This window comes from Panthera pardus, unplaced genomic scaffold (genome assembly GCF_024362965.1).
Source record: "Panthera pardus isolate Hobbes unplaced genomic scaffold, ASM2436296v1 HiC_scaffold_15, whole genome shotgun sequence".
NCBI lineage: Eukaryota > Metazoa > Chordata > Mammalia > Carnivora > Felidae > Panthera > Panthera pardus.
In genome coordinates this window covers 2,939,564-2,959,267 of record NW_026526710.1, presented here as the reverse complement: position 1 = coordinate 2,959,267, position 19,704 = coordinate 2,939,564, and the positions used below count along the sequence as shown (strand labels likewise).

Below are 19,704 nucleotides of genomic sequence, written 5' to 3'. Positions count from 1 at the left end.
AAGGAGTCGCTCACTATCCCCCGCCCTCCCACTTCAGGCCCCCTGAGGGGTGGGTAACTCATTCCCAAGGGAGGGGTCACTCTCTCCTCCACGGCTCTATCTCCACTAAGCCGGTCACTTTTTCTCCCCGGCCCTCCAGAGGGCCATTCATTCACGGAGAGAGGGTCACTCCTTCCTGATAGAACCAATCCCACTTTGCGGGGGTCGCTCGCTCTCCCCGGCCCTACTGACGGGGTCACTCGTCCTCAAGGGGGAGCTCACCCCTTCCCCACCGGCCCCACTCCCCGTGGAGAGAGCCGCTCGTACCGAGGCGGAGCGTCGCCTTCGCCCGGCCCCAGCCTCGAGGCGCAGCACCGCCTCCTTCCGGGCCCTGCCTCGCGCGTGGCGGCGCCGCGGGCTCCCGGAGGCCTGGGCGGGGCTCCCGCGCGGATACGAGACGGCGGGCCGGGCGGCCGGGCCCAGAGCGCCGAGCTGGGGCGGCGGGACGGCAGCCAGCGCGGGCCATGGCGGGCTGCTGCGCGGCGCTGGCCGCCTTCCTGTTCGAGTACGACACGCCGCGCATCGTGCTCATCCGCAGCCGTAAAGTGGGGCTCATGAACCGGGCCGTGCAGGTGCTCATCCTGGCCTACGTCATCGGGTGAGCGCGACCGCAGGCGCTGTCCCCGAGGGGTCCCGGGGTCAAGAGTGTCGTGACGGCCGGGAACTCCCCTTCTGCGTCCCGCCCGTGCACCTGCTCCTCCTGGCCTAGGTCACCCGGTGAGCCCCTCGAGCGGCCTCCAGGTGCTGTCCGCGAGGGGGGGGTGGGGGGGCGCGACCCGAGACGGGTGACACACCCCTCCCCGGACCCTGGCCACCGGGCGACCGGGCTCTGAGTCAGGAGACTGCTTTGATGTTGTGTTTTCAGGGCAAAGCCTGGCTAGACCTTCATCCTTCCTGCTTCTTGTTCTCTTCCTCCGTGTTGTCCTTTGGCGGCGGGGGTGCTTTGTCCTAAATGGCTCAGTCTTTGCACTTCACTTCCCATTCTAATGATCAGCTGACAGAAAACAAGACTTGGGATTTCCATTTCGTTCCTTTTGGGTCTGTGGCTTCCGGTCCTTTTCTTTAAGTACCGTGTGGTAACCCAAGAGAGGGAAGAGGCCACACTTCTAAAAAGCATTTTAGCATTTCAGTTCCTTTGTTTTGTGAAGTGGTTGGGTTTTTGGTATAAGTACTTTACTTAGCCTCATCATTCTCTGTGCTCCCTTTTTATGCTTCCATATGCTCTGCCACCTTCTAGTCTCACTAAGTGCTTAATTTTAATTGAATGCATCCATTACAATTTAATGAAACTCAAAGAGGAGGTAGAAATTAACTTACCAACTGGGCCCACTTACAAGGTCCATCTGGGCGTTACAGCGTCTACAGCTGCTGAGCTGATATGTTATCTGCTCTGGCATTCCTTTTCTGGAAAGGCTTAATGCAGTGGTTCCCAGCTGCACATTAGAAGCTTTTGGGAACCTTTTAAAAATACAGATTGCTGACTCCCATCCCCAGACCTGATTTCATTGCTACGGAGTATGACTGACTCCCAACGTGATTCTGATGTGCAGCAAAGTTTGGGAACCAATGTCCTAGTGTTTTCTAAACCTACCTGATTGTGAAAGATTCACCTGAGGAACTGTATAAAAGTAACAGATCCCCCACCCTGGAGTGGGGCTTGGAATCTGTTAACACCGCTGTTGGGAATTCACATGATCTGGCTGTTAGGTATGGCTTCTAACAGCTGTCAGCTGAGCAGCAGTAAGCACTGACAGGATTCAATAAAATGGTTTCCCAGATATGGGCTCTACATCAGAACCACCTGGCCCACTCCCAGGTTTGGATTTATTAAGTCTTATTACATACCACCACCAGTAACTCCTTGCCCCCCAGTGATTGTTGATGCACCTTAAATTTTGAGACCTGCTTCTAACTGGTTAAATAAACTCACATTGCTGGATTGGACCGGAAGCACTTAGAATCAAAAGCTCTCAGCTTTTTCCTCTTGGCTTTCCATCCTCAAGGGAGGATTAGTTTAAATCTACCTTAGGGTATCTGTAAAGTTCTAGACTACAGAAAAGTGTCTATAGCTGCCCATAAAGATGTGAACTATCACATTAATACATCTTACATTGATAACATGATAAAATATTCTGGATATATTGGGTAACATAAAATATATCATTATAATTAATTTTACCTGTTTTTCTTTTGTAAACCCCCCGATTTCGAATCCAAGAGACCACCAAGGAGCCAATACCGATGCAAACGCACGAGGGTTTATTTGCAAGCTCGAGCTTGGGCCCAAGTATACCCGACACAGGGGAGCAGGGACTTGGACCCCTAGGTTAGGAGGGGTAGCAGTTTTATAGGGGCCAGTGGCCAATGAGATTGTAACACACACAGAAAGTTGCATATTCATGTCAGTCCACACGCAGGTGGCCAATTGAATTACAATTTACCCCATAGTAACTGTTTGAACTAGCCTATCACTCTGGTCAGAATTGGCGCGCAAGTTTGGCGAGCAAAAGGCGGGGTTTACATTATTTGGCGGTTAGGGGTTCCGCATTCCTAAATGAGCCGGTTTCCAGTAAGGGTGTGCTCAGCGGCTTGACTAGGGTGGGGGGAATGTCTTAAGCAATAAGTAGGTCATGTGGGGGTTATACATGAGATGGTGGGTGTAGCACAAAATGGAGTTAGTCTTGCTCTGCTTGTCCAGGGGTAGGGGATTTTTGTAAAATTCCTTGGGTCCCACACTTTTTACTTTTTTAACATGGCTGTTAGAAATTGCATTACATATGTAGCTTGTGTTCTATTTCTGTTGGGTAGCACAGCTTTCCAAGGTTCCCATAGAGTGTGTGCTACCTTGATCATGAGGATTTATAAAGCAGTAAATGCTTTGCTTTTCCGTCTTCTATGATCAAAACTGACTCGGGAAATTAAAGGCATTTTTCTTTTTTTTTCTTTTCTTTTTCCTTTTTTTTTTTTTTTTTTTTTTAACTCATCTCTTAGCTTCCTAATCCAATTCATCTTAGACCGGACATGGATTTCTCAGTTATCTGATTCTGTCATCTGTCACATGGTGAGGCACCATGTGTCTCTGATTTAGCAACTCACTGTACTCTGTGGTAAAATAAGCTTCTGTGTGTCTCAGTAGAATTAAATGAAAGCTTATATTGCAGCTAAATTCCTAGAACACTTGAAGAAAAGGACTTGTTTGGGGAAAAGCCTACCTCTAGGTTGGACAATGAATTTGGAGACTGCTCAGACCAGACAAACCCATAAATAACCAAAGCCAGTGATTTTTTGGAGTCTTAGCAGCTAGAGCTTATAAGGAGAGGAGAGGGATGCTAGCATTTCTTGATTCTAGAAAAAATAACAATAATGGTCGCTGGTAGGTGTTTAATAACAGCTCTGGTGGAAAGGAGTTCTCATTTGTAGCATTAGCCAACTTCCATGGTGTAAGTCCTCCCATCACGGCCAATTTTAGCCTATTGATGGCAACACAAACATTGTTCTACACATTTGACATGCATTAACTTATTTAACCTCACAACTATCCTATGAAGTCCTATTATCATTCCCATGTTATTGATAGGAAAAACTGAGGCACAGAGAAAGGCCAAAGTTATGCCTAGTGAAGGTAGAGCTTAGAAATGAACCATGATCACTGACTTCAGTCTAGGTTCCAGTGTCCTAACCACTATGTGCTAATGCCTTTAGATTTTTTTTAAGTTTATTTATTTGAGAGGGAGAGAGAGAGAGAGAGAGAGAGAGAGAGAATGAGAATACAGATGGGGAAGAGGCAGAGAGAGGGAGAGAGAGAGAATCCCAAGCAGGCTTCGAACTGTCCGTGCAGAGCCCGATGCGGGGCTTGACCTCATGAACCATGAGATCATGACCTGACCAAAGTCAACGCTTAAATGGCTGAGCCACCCAGGCCCCCCTTTAATTATTCAAGCTGGTTGCAACACCCTCAATTCTCCCCAGAGAAGAGAAGCATACATGGGACCTGAATTCTTGGAGAAAAAGTATGAAACTAATATAAAAAGTTACTTTAACAGTGAGATTCTCTTTTCTGGAGGGAGTATAGCATACAGGACAAGAAAAGAGGCTTCAGAGGCAAAAGACTTGAGTTCAGATCCTCACTTTGTCATTCACTAACTGTGTGACCTTGGGCAAATGACTTAACCTCTCTCTGTCTTAGTTTCCTCCTCTGTAAAAATAGAGAATAATAGGGGTGCCTGGGTGGCTCAGTCGGTTAAGTGTCTGACTTTTGATTTTGGCTCGGGTCACAATCTCCCAGTTCGTGGGATAGAGCCCCACGTGCGGAGCCTGCTTGGGATTCTCTCTCTCCCTCTCTCTCTGCTCATGCATGCACACACTCTCGCTCTCTCAAAATAAATAAATAAACTTTAAGATAAATAGAGAATAAATTTTAAAATAGAGAATAATATCGTTATAAAGTGGTTAGGATTAAATTAGTTAATAAATATATAGAGCTTAGATTAGCACCTTGGATTAGAAAACACCCAGATGGTAACTATTATCATAATTTTTATAATTGCTTTGGAGATTCTGCAGGTCATAGTGCATTGAAAGTGCTCAACTGGGGCGCCTGGGTGGCTCAGTCGGTTGAGCGTCCGACTTCAGCTCAGGTCATGATCTCGCAGTGTGTGAGTTCGAGCCCCATGTCGGGCTCTGTGCTGACAGCTCAGAGCCTGGAGCCTGCTTCAGATTCTGTGTCTCCCCCTCTTTCTGCCCTTCTCTGCTCATGCTCTGTCTCTCTCTGTCTCAAAGATAAATAAAAACATTAAAAAAAAAAAAAAAGTGCTCAACTATAGATATTTGAATGTCAAATAAAGACATTCATTGAGTACTTTCTTTGTGCTGATCACTGTGCTAAGGGCTTTACCTACATCATCTCATTTATCTCCCACAAACCACCCTGTGATTTATGTTCTATATGCCCATTTTGCAGAGCCCCCCAAGTTAAACAGTTTTGAAAATTTGCATAATTAGTTAATGTTGTACTGTCAGCCTCTGGCTATCAGAGACTCCCTAGTATCAATTCAAAGTCACTGAATCCTAATGGCAATTTAAGAGGAGTGTTTTATTTTGTAGGTGGGTGTTTGTGTGGGAAAAAGGCTACCAGGAAATGGACTCTGTGGTCAGCTCCGTTACTACCAAAGCCAAAGGCGTGACTGTAACCAACACTTCTACACTTGGATTCCGGGTCTGGGATGTGGCGGACTATGTGATTCCAGCTCAGGTATGCCTCCCACCATGGCTTCTAACGCTAAAGCTTCTCATTAGCTCCTTTCCCTTTACTGACTTTGCACTCTTGATTAATGATTCGCCGAGTTCTAACATCACTGATCCCCAGACTGATTGTCTTAGTCCAAGAAAGCAACACAGGCAGATCCCTTTCTGGCTTGGGGTCAAATAAATAATATTCAACCAGCTAGGTTGCTTCAGCTCTAAATCATGGTTGGCTTAAACACAGACAACTCGGCCTGTCTCAGGCCCTGAAAGGTGGAGAAGCAAATGTTTTAAGTCCTGGGAAAAATTCAGGTGGAAATACCACCATTCCACACTTTGTATTTGCTTTATTGTTGTAAATCCACAAGGTAAACCTTTGCAGACAGTGTAAAAAGTTTATCAGCAGTTCGAGACCAAAGCCAAACCAGAAGGAAACAGACATGCCCGTATAGGATTTTGTCAGCAATAAAGGTAAGGGAAGAAAGTGATACAGCACCCTAGTATCCAGTCTGTTAATTGACACAGCTCCAAGTTAAGTATTAACTGTCTTTAGCCATGATAATGGCTGTGGTCCATGGCCAGACCCTGACATATCCCTCCAGATGCCTTATATGCTGGGGTCCTGGGGTGGCTAAATGCAAATAAGCTGTCAGCTCCTGGCTCAGAGCTAAGCAAGGAGTTGAGAAACTCTCTTTTCTTCATTTCCCTCCCCCAACCCCCAACTTCTCAAGAGAAGGGTTTTGTGGGGTGCCCAGAGAGAATACCAAAGCTAATGAGCAATGAAGGTCAAATGGAACAGCGGATTCATAGTTTGCTGGAGGCAGGTGGTCCTGTTGGCATGCACCTGTGTCAACAGAGAGACCTCTGCTTCCTGTGAAGCCATGGGGACCATCATACCCAGTCTGTTTACTGGGGCCAAGGAAGACCGTGGACCCACTGCTTCTGCCCCTCAGTGGAAAGGAATAGGCCGCTGCTCTGCCTTCCAGCTCAACTCTGGGCTGGGGGTTGTGTGAGCCCCACAGTGCTCTCTCTTCCTGAGCTTGCACAATGCCCTCTGCTTCTTTGCGGATGGACCACAAACATTTGTTTGCAGTGCTCATCTCCAGACTGAAGTTTCCCTGAGCTTAAAGTAGATAAGAAATAGGGGTGCCTGGATGGCTCAGTCAGTTAAGTTTCCGACTTACGTTCAGGTTATGATCTCATGGTTATTGAGTTCGAGCACCACATCGGGCTCTGAGCTGTCAGCCTGCTTCGGATTGTGTGTCTCCCTCTTTCTCTCTGCCCCTCCCCTGCCTGAGCTCCCTCATGTTCCATCTCTCTCTCTCAAAAAATCAAAAAAAAAAAGCCAGGAGAGCCTTGGGCATCATGTCACATCCTCATGCTTCCTCAAGACATTTCCTTGTCTCCCAACTTGGCTTGTTCTAGATCTTTCTTTGGAAGATGCTAGCTATTCCCAGAGCTTCCAACACCTTGTCAGACCTGGGGGTGGAGAGGTCTACAGACATTTTGATCCCTGAGTTACCCTGATCCTCCAGATGGCTCCCGGTACTGACTCCACTCTTCCACAGAGTACGAAACACTAACAGAAAGCTTCTGGTATTTCATTTTAGAATGCCAGTGTTCAGTGAGGGGGAGGTCCAACTAGGATTTTTGGACATCTTTTATTCCTTATGTTGGAAGGTCCTTACCAATTCTTCAGTCTCATCCCCAGTGAATTGTTCTCTAGAAACTTTTGTTTTCTAAATATTGATCTTTTTATGTTTTATTTATTTATTTTGGCGGGGGAAGGGGCAGAAAGAGAAAGAATCCCAAACAGGCTCTGCACTATCAGCGTGGAGCTTGAACCCACAACTGCAAGATCATGACCTGAGCCAAAATCAAGAGTTGGATGCTTGGTGGGGGGGTGCCTGGGTGGCTCAGTCGGTTAAGCGTCCAGCTTCAGGTCAGGTCATGATCTCGCAGTCTGTGAGTTCGAGCCCCGCATCAGGCTCTGTGCTGACAGCTCAGAGCCTGGAGCCTGCTTCAGATTCTGTGTCTCCTTCTCTCTCTGCCCCTCCCCTGCTCATGCTCTGTCTCTCTCTGTCTCAAAAATTAATAAAAACATTTTTAAAAAATTAAAAAAAAAAAAAGAGTTGGATGCTTGGGGCACCTGGGTGGGTCAGTCAGTTAAGCGTCTGACTGTGGCTCAGGTCATGGTCTCACAGTTTGTGAGTTCGAGCCCCGTGTCAGACTCTGTGCTGACAGCTCAGAACCTGGAGCCTGCTTTGGATTCTGTGTCTCCTTCTCTCTCTGCCTCTCCCCAACTTGTGCTCTGTCTCTCTCTCAGAAATAAACATTGGAAAAAAAAAAAGAGTTGGATGCTCAACCGACTGAGCCACCCAGGTGCTCCCTCTCCAGAAACTGTAAATCAACCTTTTGGCACATTCCTGGGAGGAAAAAACAACCTTCTCAAATGGAGAAGTATCAATTGCTGACCCTGATTTGATCTTCTCTAGAATGTTTTATTTATTTATTTTAATTTCAGCTAGGAAAGAAAACCAGCCAAATTTGGGGACTTTGGTGGCCTTGCGTTTTTGTACCTCTGAGGTAATCTGTTTGGCAGAGGATGTCTTGAGCACTTTTTGGCTCTTTTCCCTTAACAAGCCAAGCTTTATTAAGGAACCACTTCAGATTATAGACATTTTTTTCCATTGAGGTGAAATTCACATGTCATAATATTAGCTATTTCAGATTGAAAAATTTAATGGCATTTAGTACTTTCATGATATTATGTAACTATAACTTCCTTCTAGTTCAGAACACTTTCATCACCCCAAGAGGAGACCCCATACCCATTAAGCAGTCACTGCTCATCCTACCCTCCACTTTACCCCTGCCTCTGAGACACCCACTCACCTGCCTTCTGGCTCTATGGAAATTTCATAGAATCATAAAATATGTGGCCTTTTGTGTCTGGCTCCTTTGACTTAGCATCATGTTTTTGAGGTTCACCCAGTTGTATCCTGTTTCAGTGCTTCATTCCTCTTTATGGCCGAGTCATATTCCATTGTAGGTACACACGTAGGTATAGATAACCACAATCTGTTTATCCATTCATCTGTCAATAGATACTTGGGGTGTTTCCACCTCTGGGTCGCTGTGAACAATTCTGCCATGAACACATATAAACAGTAGCCACCCCGCCCGTCCACAGTTTCAGTTACCCATGGTCAGCCGTAGTCTGGAAGCAGATGATGCTCCTGACATAACCTCAAGTCAGTAGCAGCGCAATGCGTCAAACATTCACCTCACTTCACGTCTTCACATAGGCAATTTATCATCACCCAAAGAAGGGTGAGTACAGTACAGTAAGGTATTTTGAGAGAGAGAGAGAGAGAGACTAAATTCACATACCTTTTATTATAGTATACTATTATAATTGTCCTATTTAGTATTAGTTATTGTTGTTAATCTCGTACTGTGTCTAATTTATTTATTTATTTTTTAAATGTTTATTTTTGAGAGAGAGAGAGACACACACACACAGAATGCAAGCAGGGGTGGGGCAGAGAGAGAGGGAGACACAGAATCCGAAGCAGAGTCCAGGCTCTGAGCTGTCAGCACAGAGCCCGACGTGGGGCTCAAACTCACGAGCCATGAGATCATGACCCAAGCCGAAGTTGGACACCTAACTGACTGAACCACCCAGGTGCCCCTTACTATGTCTAATTTAAAATTTAACTTTATCATAGGTATGTCTGCATTGGAAAAAAACAGAGTATATGGAGGGTTGGGTACTATCTGCATTTTCAGACATCCCCCAGGGGTCTTGGAACGTTATCCCCTTGCAGATAAGGGGGGACTTGGTACACGTATTTACTTGAATCCTGTCTTCAGTTAGCTTATAAACTCTCAGAGAACAAGATATAAAAAAAAAAAAGATCAGGGTTGTTTTTAGTTTTTGTTTAATTTTTAGTGTTTATTTTTGAGAGAGAGGGAGAAAGAAGGAGAGTGCACCCAGGGGGGAGGGGCAGAGAGTTGGGGCGGGGGACAGAGGATCTGAAGCAGTCTCTATGCTGACAGCAGAGAGCCTGATGCGGGGCTTGAACTCACGAGCCATGAAATCATGACCTGAGCTGAAGTGGTGGCTTAATCGATGGAGCCACCCAGGTGCCCCAAAAGATCAGTTTTTAAAATGTTTTCTGCATGACATATGGGAGAAGTGAAAGGTACTGTCCTATTAAATGAACACCTGGCTTTCTTTATGGCTTGGCCTGACTCCTCTGAAGGTAACACAGTGGTGCTCTCTCCCCCCTTTCCCCCTCTGCAGGAGGAGAACTCCCTCTTCATCATGACCAACATGATCACCACCGTCAACCAGACCCAGGGCCTCTGTCCTGAGGTAGGCAGCTTCTCAGGAAAGAGCCTCAGGCCCCTCTCCCCCACCTGACTGACTACATGGAATTTGTTTTCACTCTTTCTTCTTTTTCCAGCTTCCAGATAAGACCACTGTGTGTAAATCTGATGCCAACTGTGCTGCTGGCTCTTCAGGCACCCACAGCAACGGTATGAGCACATGGCTGTGACCCCACAGTAGACATTTAGCGTGGGGAAGGCAGCCCCTGACCAGACTGCCTCCCCTGTGGGGCTTCTTTCCCAGAGAGATGTTCGGGATGAAGAAATCCTCTACATTCCCCAGTCCTTCATATGACCTTGGGTGAGCCTGGTGTACCGATTAGGCTCTTAGGATCTTCTCGACATTCACCTGTTACCCATACTCCAGAGGCCACCCCAGATCTTGTCCTGTGCCATCACCCTAGCCTTGCTGCTGGACTCAGGCAACTGTTTTCCTCTAATTTGTGGAAACTGTATAGAGCCTGTAACTGAAACAGCTCAAGATCAATTGCACAGGATGTTATGGCGGTGCTTCCCCTTCTCTCCCTTGCAAAAGTAGAAAATAGGTGCCCCTTGCCCCTGCAGGAATTGCAACAGGAAGATGCGTGCTATTCAATGAGACCGTGAAGACGTGCGAGGTGGCAGCCTGGTGTCCAGTGGAAGATGACACACATGTGCCTGAGTGAGTCCTGCCCAAGGGAAGGCGGCAGGGGAGTTAAGCCTGTGTGTTGTGCTCTTGGTGTCTTTGTGCAATCAGGCTTCCCCAGGGCCGGGACCAACGGCAAGGTGGGCCACAGCATTTGTCACTTGCGAGAAGAGTGCAGATGATTTATTTCTATGTTTGGACTTTGTCAGTTGCAAGTAACTAACAGGAAACAGTTCTCGGTGCCTCAAGCAGGACACACACATGGCAGGGGCAGTTTACTGTCCAACTAACTATGAAGAGCCCAGCACGACTAGACCTGGGACTCAAAGGACAGCTTCAGAGTTTCCACCTTTTGACTCTGCTTCCCCCCTATTGGCTTCATTTGCAGGACTGTGGTGTAGTCCTAGGAGGCGTCTCTGGGCTTATATTCTCCCAAGTCTCCCAGCCCGGTTGTCCATAAAGATTCTAGACCTGTCCATCATCACATCTTCAGCCACATCCCTCCACCCATCACTGTACCTGAGGCATGGATTTTGCTTATCAGCTCAGGCCTGGGTTACCTGCCCACCTCTGGAGCTAGGGCACAGTCATTCCCACCCAAATCACATAGCCTGAGAGTAGAGAGGTGTGGCTTCCAAAGGGGGATCATTACCAGAAAAGAAGGGAATGGATGCTGGGCAGGAAAATAATTAGTGTCCACTCTAGTGTGTTTTATAAAGGAGAGCAGGCTCAGGGCTGCCCTAGAATAACATTCTTCCCAATAGTAATTTGCTCACTTTGATTGGGTGGGTCAGAGGTAACGCTCTCAGAATTGCTTGCAACTCCAGCCTTCCTGACCCAGAGTTCAGACGGAGGCCTGGATAAGCCTGGCAGGGAGCCAGCCACGTTAACCTCATCTGGGGTACACTGCAACGGAAGAAACGGCTGAGAGGTGCCGATTGCAAGATTGCCGAGGGCAGCAGCTCAGGCTAGGGAAGGAAATACTAAAAGAAAATGAATCCTAGCATTTTTGAGCTGCAAAAGGTCTTATGGAGCTGTGCTCCCTAACATCGTGCTACTGGCCATGGGTGGCTGTCGAGCACTCAAAAGGTGTCTGGAACCAAACAAAATGCTCAGTGTAAAATGTACTCCAGAGCCTGAAGACGTTATGGGAAACAAATTATATGTATATATATTATATATATGATACTATATACATATATATATGATACTTTGTGTTTACCTGGTGAAATAATACTTCAGATATATTGGGTTATTATAGAAAAGTTAGTTGCATTTGTTATTTTTACTTTTTAATGTGACTACTAGACACTTCAAATTTTTGAATTTGCTTGAATACAAGCAAGGTGGCTTGTATTTGTGTCTCAGTATATTTTCATTGGACAGCACTGTTATGTATCTAATCGAGTGGAGGATGATTTTTAAGTATACACTGATAACATGAAATAACATGAGTCACATGAAGAGAAGGACATTCCCATTCTTATTCAGCTTCTAAGCTTATATCAAGGAGGAAATCCTGGTTTGGGGTGTCTTTTAGAACTTGCTGATTTCCATTTCTCATAAATTACAATCCCCAGATTCAGCACCTTGGGCAAACAGTAATATTAAGTAGAACTTTTTTTTTTTTTTTTTTTTTTGAGAGAGAGAGAGAGATAGTGTAAGCAGGGGAGAGGGGCGGCGGGGGGGGGGGGGGGGGCCGTGGAGAGAGAGAGAGAGAGAATGAGAATGAACGAACGAACTCCAAGCAGGCTTCACTCTAGGCACGGAGCCTGACATAGGGCTCCATCTCATGACCTGAGCCGAAATCAAGAGTTGGAAGCTTAACCGACTGAGCCCCCCCCAGGTGCCCCTTAACTACAACTTTTAGTAATACTGTTTTGATATGATTATATTTATTTGAACAATGACCTCTGACTTGGGGCAAATGATATTTCTTATGGTCATGATGGAAAGTTTCATTTCAAAATGAATGTCAGTAAAAAACAGTCAGTTGATCCTAAAGGCAGGAACAACACAAATGTCCATCAGAGAAAGAGATAAACAGATCACAGTCCATCCATGCAAAGGAATAGGACACAGCCATAAAAAGAGAATGAAATGTTAGATGCTACAATGTGGATGAACCTAGAAAACATGGTGCTAAGTGAAAGAAGCCAGACACAAAAGGCCACATATTGTATGAACCTGTTTATATAAAATGTCCAGAGTAGACAAATTTGGAGATACAAAAAGTAGATTAGTGGTTCCCAAAGGCCGGGGGTAGGGTAGGGCGTGGGGGTGGGGGGAATAGATATTAGTGCTTAATGGGTACAAAGTTTCTCTTTGGGGTGATGAAAATGTTCTAGAACTAGATGTGTGATAGTTGCACAACATCATGAATGTATTTAATGCCACTGAATTAACACTTTAAAATGGTTAATTTTATATTGTGTGGATTACACCTGCATTTTTTTTTTTTTTTAAACTGTGAGTTAGGGGCACTTGGATGGCTCAGTCAGTTGGGCAACTGATTCTTGATTTCAGCTTGGGTCATGACCCCAGAATCCTGGGATCGTGCCCTACATCGGGCTCTGCACTAGGCATGGATCTTGCGTGGGATTCTCATTCATTCTCTCTCTCTCTCTCTCTCTCTCTCTCTCTCTCTCTCTCTCCCCCTTCCCTCTGCTCCTCTCCCCCACTTGTGTGCTCTCTCTCTCTAAAATAAAATTAATTCATTAAATTTTTTAAAACATTAAAAAAATAATAAAACAGTTAATCTTAAAAGTTTTACATATGAGTTAGACAGATGTGGGGGAAAGCTATGGTATAGAGAATGGCAATAGTTTGAAAAACCCTAATATAATCCATCCCTCTTGATACAGGGATGTGGGAACTTGAAGCCCTGAGAGAAGTACCTTGGTCAAGGCCTTTCTTGGCATCAGTGGTGACAGGTTCAGCTGTCTTTGCTGTGTGGACTTGCTTCTGTCTCAGGGTTAAGAAGACTATGGATACTGTTTATAAACTCAAATATTCCATCTGGATCAGGGAAGCCTCCCCTGCCCCCTCCCCCCCCGCCCTTCCCCACAGAGGGGTCTGCCCCCAGCACTGGATTCTCCTGTAGAGACGCACCAAAGAAGCGGGGTCCCCTTGGAGACAGATTTACTGTGTACTGGTCAGCCAGGAGCTGATGTGGCACTTCCAAGAAGAGAGTGCCAGCAGACACGTGATTTTTGTGTACTTTTGCAATGAGATCAGGATCCACCCTGTTGGTGAATTCACCTTTGCTTGGACTTGTAAAAACAGATCTGTTGAGCATTCCCCTGAGGGCACCTGAGTGAGATGCGCTCACTCTGAAACCCTGAAACCCCGAAACCGGCTGCAGGCTGAATAATTTCAAGGGAAGCTACCAGGCATCCTTTCTCCTTAGCTATTCCTCAAACTCTTAAATGCCCACTGCCTTCGGCAAGAGGCATGACAGGAAGAAAAGGAAAGGTTTAGTTTACCCTCCTCTGTTAACCTAGTGTTTATGCAGAGGACGGTAGAAAATGCTCGAGAGGTTATCATGTTTTTTCTTGACAAAATGACATTGTAGGACATGTGTCTGTGCTTTTTAAAAATATTACATAAGGAGGAGAGCATACATCTACTTGTACTTTTATTAACAATGTGTTCCGTTATCTTTTTCAGACCTGCTTTTTTAAAGGCTGCAGAAAACTTCACTCTTTTGGTTAAGAACAACATCTGGTATCCCAAATTTAATTTCAGCAAGTAAGTGGGCCAGCTGTGTGAGTTCACCAGTGTCTTAGAGCAACTTCTGCCTCCTCTTTGAGGTTTTCCTCACTTCATTTCTGCTTCCTCCTGACTTTAGGAGGAATATTCTTCCCAACGTCACCACTACCTACCTCAAATCGTGCATTTATGATGCCATAACAGATCCCTTCTGCCCCATATTCCGTCTTGGCAAAATAGTGGAGAATGCAGGGCACAGCTTCCAGGACATGGCCATTGAGGTAGGCAGAGGCCCCTGGCTTTTCTGACACAGCCTTTAACGCATCTTGTTCTAGAATGGGCCCCGAGGAAAGCTTGCTGTCTCTGCTCACAACCTGCAGGGAGGTATCATGGGTATCCAGATCAACTGGGATTGCAACCTGGACAGAATCGCCTCCCTCTGCTTGCCCAGGTACTCCTTCCGCCGCCTGGACACCCGGGATGTGGACCACAATGTGTCCCCCGGCTACAATTTCAGGTAGGCGTGAGCTTGGGGCCTGGTTCTCTTGTGTTGGGGGGTGGAGGGCGACAGTGCCTGGATCACTCCCCAGCGGGGGCGTCCGTGCCCACCAAAGACCAGCACTCAGGCAGCCTCTGAGGGCAGGTGGAGAGGTATGTACCAGAGTGTTCCTAGTAGATCTTGTGCCCACAGTATCCTGGCCCATGAGAGCCTCCTGTGCCCCTTCTTGCTTCAGAAATCATGTTGAGGGGCGCCTGGGTGGCTCAGTCGGTTAAGAGTCCGACTTCAGCTCAAGTCATGATTTTGCAGTCTGTTGAGATCAAGCCCTCCGTCACGTTCTGTGCTGACAGCTCGGAGCCTGGAGCCCGCTTCAGATTCTGTGTCTCCTTCTCTCTCTGCCCCTCCCCTGCTCAAACTCTGTCTCTGTCTCAAAAATAAACATAAAAAAAAAAAAAAATCATGTTGATACAATTTTCAGAGTAGCCCAGAGAGGCTGGCTGCTTGAGCTCCCTTGGGCCAGCCTCCTAGGACCCCTGCTCACTGATTTTGAGGAGTGGGTGAGCTTGTGATCCTCCAGTCTGAAGACCTCTGGGGCCTGACCCAGGAATTAGTTTCTCAAAGACCCAAGTCTGCCTTTGGAATGCCCAGGGTGCAGGAGATACAGACTTAAGCCTCAGGAAAGGCCTTTGCTGGTACTTCCCTACCGAAAGTACCAAGTATTCATGTCCTGGGACTCTCACAACAAATTACCACAAGGTGGGTGGCTTGAAACAACAGGAAGTTATTCTCTCATGGATGTGGAGGCCAAAGTCCCCAAATCAAGATGTCAGCAAGGCAAGCTACCTTTTTTTGCCTTTTCCAGGTTCTGGGGGCTCCCCAGTGTTCCTTGGCTCATAGACTCATCACTCCCACCTCTGCCGCTGTTGTCACACAGCCTTCCCTCTGTGTGCATCCCCGTGTGTCCTCTCTTCTTACAAGGTCACCAGTCATATTGAATCAAAGTCCACCCTAATCCAGTCCGACCTCATCTCAACTAATTCCAGCTGCAAAGACCCTATTTTCCTATTTCCTTTTCCCATTCATATGTTCCATGTAGATACGAATCTTGGGTGACAGTGTTCAGCCCGGTACAGCTGGCAATCTGATGGGAGGACTAGGGGGCCAGGGTCACGTTTCCTGAGGCAACCAGACCCGTAGCCGCGTACATTGTTGTGTGCCCTTTGTGTCATCTCTCACGCATTTTGCCACTCAAAAAAAGCATCCCCACAAGGGGCCACCTGAGTAGGTCTGAGGTCCTTTTGTGTTGCACTTGTCTCCCTCTAGTGGTGACGTGTGCAAGCCAATACGGGATCACAGAAACCTCCAGAATTACAGTCAGCTATCATTTTGAACCACCTGACTCACTGATACTAGGGCAGATATTTGGATTTTTTTTCCCTAGTAAAGGAATTAGATTTGTGTTGCTGTCTCTACTGTTACACACTTTAGAAACCATTGTGGAAAAACCTCAAGCTTGGGTCAGAACCTCAGAACAGAGAGAAGCCGATGGGAACCGTCACCAGAAAGACACCCATCCCCTGACTCCACTAGCACCAGGCCCCACCTGAATTCCCCAGGCCTGACCATAACATAGAGGTTGCGGGCCAGACTAATCATGGGCCAAGAGTTTAGGCTTCTCTGAATCAACATCCTATATGTATAACACGGGCAGGAAATGGCATCATGGCTCAACAGACCCCCCACTACCACCATTCCCCCATGTGTATGTTTTTTTTTTAATGGCTTTATTGAGATATAGTTCACACAACACTCTTCATCCATGTAAAGTGTGGGATTCCATCATTTTTAGTTCATTCACAGAGTTGTAGGACTCTCGGCGTAATTTTAGAACATTTTCATCCCCTCAGTGCAAAACCCCTTCGGCCATCACCTGTATCTTCCCATCTACCTCAGTCCCTGTCAACCACCATCTGCTTCCTTTCTCTCTGGATTTGCATAAACGGAATCACACACTATATGGATTTCTGTGACTGGCTTCTTTCACTCAGCATCATGTTTTTTTCCAAGGTTCATCCATATTGTACATTTATCATTACTTTATCTCTCTTTATAGCCAAAGAATATTCCATTATGTGGATATACCACATTTTATATACTCATTTATCCATCGATGGGTCAGTAGTTCTTTAAAAAAAAATATGTCCAGCACTGATTCTGTGAGTTTTGTGGAGTTTCATGGCCAGTTCCATGCCCCTACCCACAAGGCAGTCCTGGGGCTAGCTGCTGGCCGGCCACATGCTGTCAGTGACCAGGATCTCCTTGAGAGAGGCAGGTGGTTCTGCTGTGTCAAGGAGGAGGTTCAGAGCGTGAGGTTCCAGCTCCACCGTAGGAGGGGCCAGTGATGATAGAGTAGTTCTGGTGCCTCAAGGGCCCTGGCATCCTCCTGCCAACAGCCCAGCCCACATCCTGCGCAACCCACATTAGCCGGGAGAGGCCCTGAGGTGCTCAGGTATCGTCTGTCCAGCAGGCAGTGCCGGCTCCCGAGGGCCTCGGGATTTCTGCTCTGATGTCCCCATTTCCCTAGGTTTGCCAAGTACTACAGTGACCCGACTGGCGCCGAGCACCGCACGCTCATCAAGGCCTACGGCATCCGCTTCGACATCATAGTGTTCGGAAAGGTAGCCTGGCTGCCGGCTTCTCTTGGGGCTCAGGTTCAGAGCTTCCGAGTTCTGAACCCCGGGCTTCTGGGTTCGCCAGGGTCCACGGGCCCTCTCCCCACCTCTTATCTGCTCTTGCCCACCTCTCTCACAACTTTGTCCTTTTCTTCTGTCATTTGTAGGCTGGGAAATTTGACATCATTCCCACCATGATCAACATTGGCTCGGGTTTGGCGCTCTTAGGGGTGGTGAGTGACTTAGACGGCCCCTCCCCCCCACCCCCCAGCTGCCCGCCCTCCTCAGCAGTAGTTAGCACAGTGAGGTGAGACCCTCCACTGGCATCCTGGTTCCTCCCCTTGACACTTGTTTCTGGAATCGACCCTCCAAGTTTCTTGCCCTTGCCCCCAACCCCACCTCCCCTTCCCTTCTCCAAGACCATGGCCCTCGGGGCCTTGCCTTCTCCTGAGAGGTGGAGCCTTGCCCTTTCTATCCTTGAAAGATTCCAAGCTTTGTGGGAAGGGGCATGCATAGAATAACAGGGGCTGAAGCATCCTGGCTCGCTCTTTCTCGCCCTGTGCTGCACTCAGGCGACAGTGCTATGTGACGTCATAGTCCTCTACTGCATGAAGAAAAGATACTACTACCGGGAGAAGAAATACAAGTATGTGGAGGATTACGAGCAGGTAGGCCGCCTCCTGACCTCCAGCAGGCAGGAAGCTCCAAGCACCTTGCCGCCTCCGCCTCTTTTTTGTGCCAGTGGTGAGCACCTGGGGCGCTGGGCCATCTGGGGGGAGACCCGGGTGCAAAGGTGGCACTCCTTAGACATGTGGTCACCCCAGGCAGCGGCACACTGCTCACTACCCTCATCCTCCGCTCCATTTCTAGATCATCTGTACTAGTATTCACTTCATACTTTTCTTCAAACGGGCTCACTCTGTAAAATCTAGCCTCATTTTAATTAGTGACATCTCAGGTTACTTATAATCATGAATATTATGACAAAATCTATGTCCACACACTCCTTAAACTTGCCTCACATAGCAAGAGGGGTTGGGTACCATGCTTTTTGAGAACCCATGCACCGGGCTAAGCTGAGTATGTACAGTTGTGAAGGGCTGCCCGAAGTTCTCAGGGTGAGTGCCTGGCTCTCGCCTGCCCCAAGTGGCCCAGGCTTGCCTACGGGCAGCCCATGGTGTCTATACATCTATCCAGAAGCGTATCAGTCAACGATAAGCATACCTTTCTTTGCAGGGTCTTGGCAGTGAGATGGACCAGTGATGCCTCCACACCTGGGCTCCCCACGGCCCTCATCAGAGCACAGCGAGGAGGGAGAAAAGGCTGCCATTGTCACCCCAGAGAAAGTTCCAGATTCTGAGTCCATCTCCACTGCACAAGAACTTCATGGTTGCCCAACTGCTCCCGTGTTTTGTGTGTAGGGCGTGTGTAGTAAACCACCCTGCACAGTGGGTCACCTCAACGTGGGGTTGTTGGGGCGACCTCTGGCCTAAGGGCTCTGGCCCTACTGCCGCTGCTGGGCAGGGCCTCCTTCAGGACCAGCCTTCCTCAGGGGCTCCAGTCTCCAGGCTACTGCGAGACCGGTCCAGCTGGGGCCCAGCAGCTCTGTTCAAGCACTTTATAAGGGAAGGAAGGACACCTGGGTGTGGTCACTGGCTCTTGGTCACCTGGTCCACTCTTCCTCCCCCCAATCCATACTGTCATGGGACAGAGTTAGCACGTCTCCTTGAGAAGAGGCATGTCGAGGTGATCGAGGACCAAACATTAAAACGATTTTCTCAACCTTTGTTCTCATAGCATGAACTAGAACTTTCCTCTCTTCCCTTTTACTTCGACCACTAAACCCATTTGTTGTCACAGCTCACCATGTTCAGAAAAAGCTTCCTGAAACAGTCTGTTGTTGGGGCTTTAGGCATCTTCCCCGACTTCGACCTAATCTTGAAGGCCTCGGCATCTTGGTATTTGTAAGGCTGTGTTCCTACAGAATTTACAAGATTTTGTCCTGTGGTGACTAGTCTTTTTTTTTTTTAATGTTTTTATTTATTTTTGAGACAGAGCATGAGCAGGGGAAGGGCAGAGAGAGAGGGAGACAGAATCTGAAGCAGGCTCCAGGCTCTGAGCTGTCAGCACAGAGCCTGAAGAGGGGCTCGAACTCACAAACCGTGAGATCATGCCCTGAGCTGAGGTCGGACATTTAACCGGCTGAGCCACCCAGGTGCCCCCGTGTGGTGACTAGTCTTACATGTGCATGTGTTTTTTTTACATAAAATTGTGGTCCTGCACTATGGGGGACACAATTTTAAGTAACAAGAACATGACTTATCCTGTCCCCTCCTGATTTGCTTTCCAGAAGTCTCCAACCACAAGCAGCACCACCTACACCTACCTTGTTTGAAATGTTAATGAAGTTATTTCTAGCTTCGCCTTCACACCGACTTAATTCTGCATGGAGTCTTCAGGATCTCCTTAAAGAAAGCTGCTTGCCCCTCCCCCCCCATCACGAATTCATTTCCAAGTGCTGA

At 47.4% G+C, this 19,704-nt stretch overlaps 2 protein-coding genes across 11 annotated transcripts in view; one reads left to right on the top strand and one right to left on the bottom strand.

Annotated features, from left to right (window-relative positions):
* IFT81 (intraflagellar transport 81) overlaps positions 1-418 on the bottom strand; it is a 206,117-nt gene extending 205,699 nt beyond the window's left edge. For all 9 annotated transcript variants that reach the window (XR_008422110.1, XR_008422111.1, XR_002085274.2 and 6 more), the window contains exon 1: positions 307-418. The gene's annotated coding sequence lies outside the window, so the exon portion shown is untranslated. The remainder of the gene's footprint in view (positions 1-306) is intronic.
* On the top strand, positions 389-18,964 carry P2RX4 (purinergic receptor P2X 4). Of its 2 annotated transcripts, none has more exons than XM_019467514.2 (12): positions 389-637; positions 5,143-5,290; positions 9,590-9,661; positions 9,753-9,825; positions 10,240-10,336; positions 13,970-14,050; positions 14,151-14,292; positions 14,392-14,528; positions 17,095-17,188; positions 17,350-17,415; positions 17,755-17,850; positions 18,419-18,964. In XM_019467514.2, exons 1-12 carry the CDS (start codon positions 504-506, stop codon positions 18,443-18,445), a joined length of 1,167 nt encoding a protein of 388 aa, XP_019323059.2. In that variant the 5' UTR covers positions 389-503; the 3' UTR covers positions 18,446-18,964. The 2 variants fall into 2 exon arrangements, with proteins under 2 accessions (XP_019323059.2, XP_053757986.1); XM_053902011.1 differs by lacking the exon at positions 389-637 and adding an exon at positions 738-756.
* The last annotated feature ends 740 nt before the right edge of the window (positions 18,965-19,704 follow it).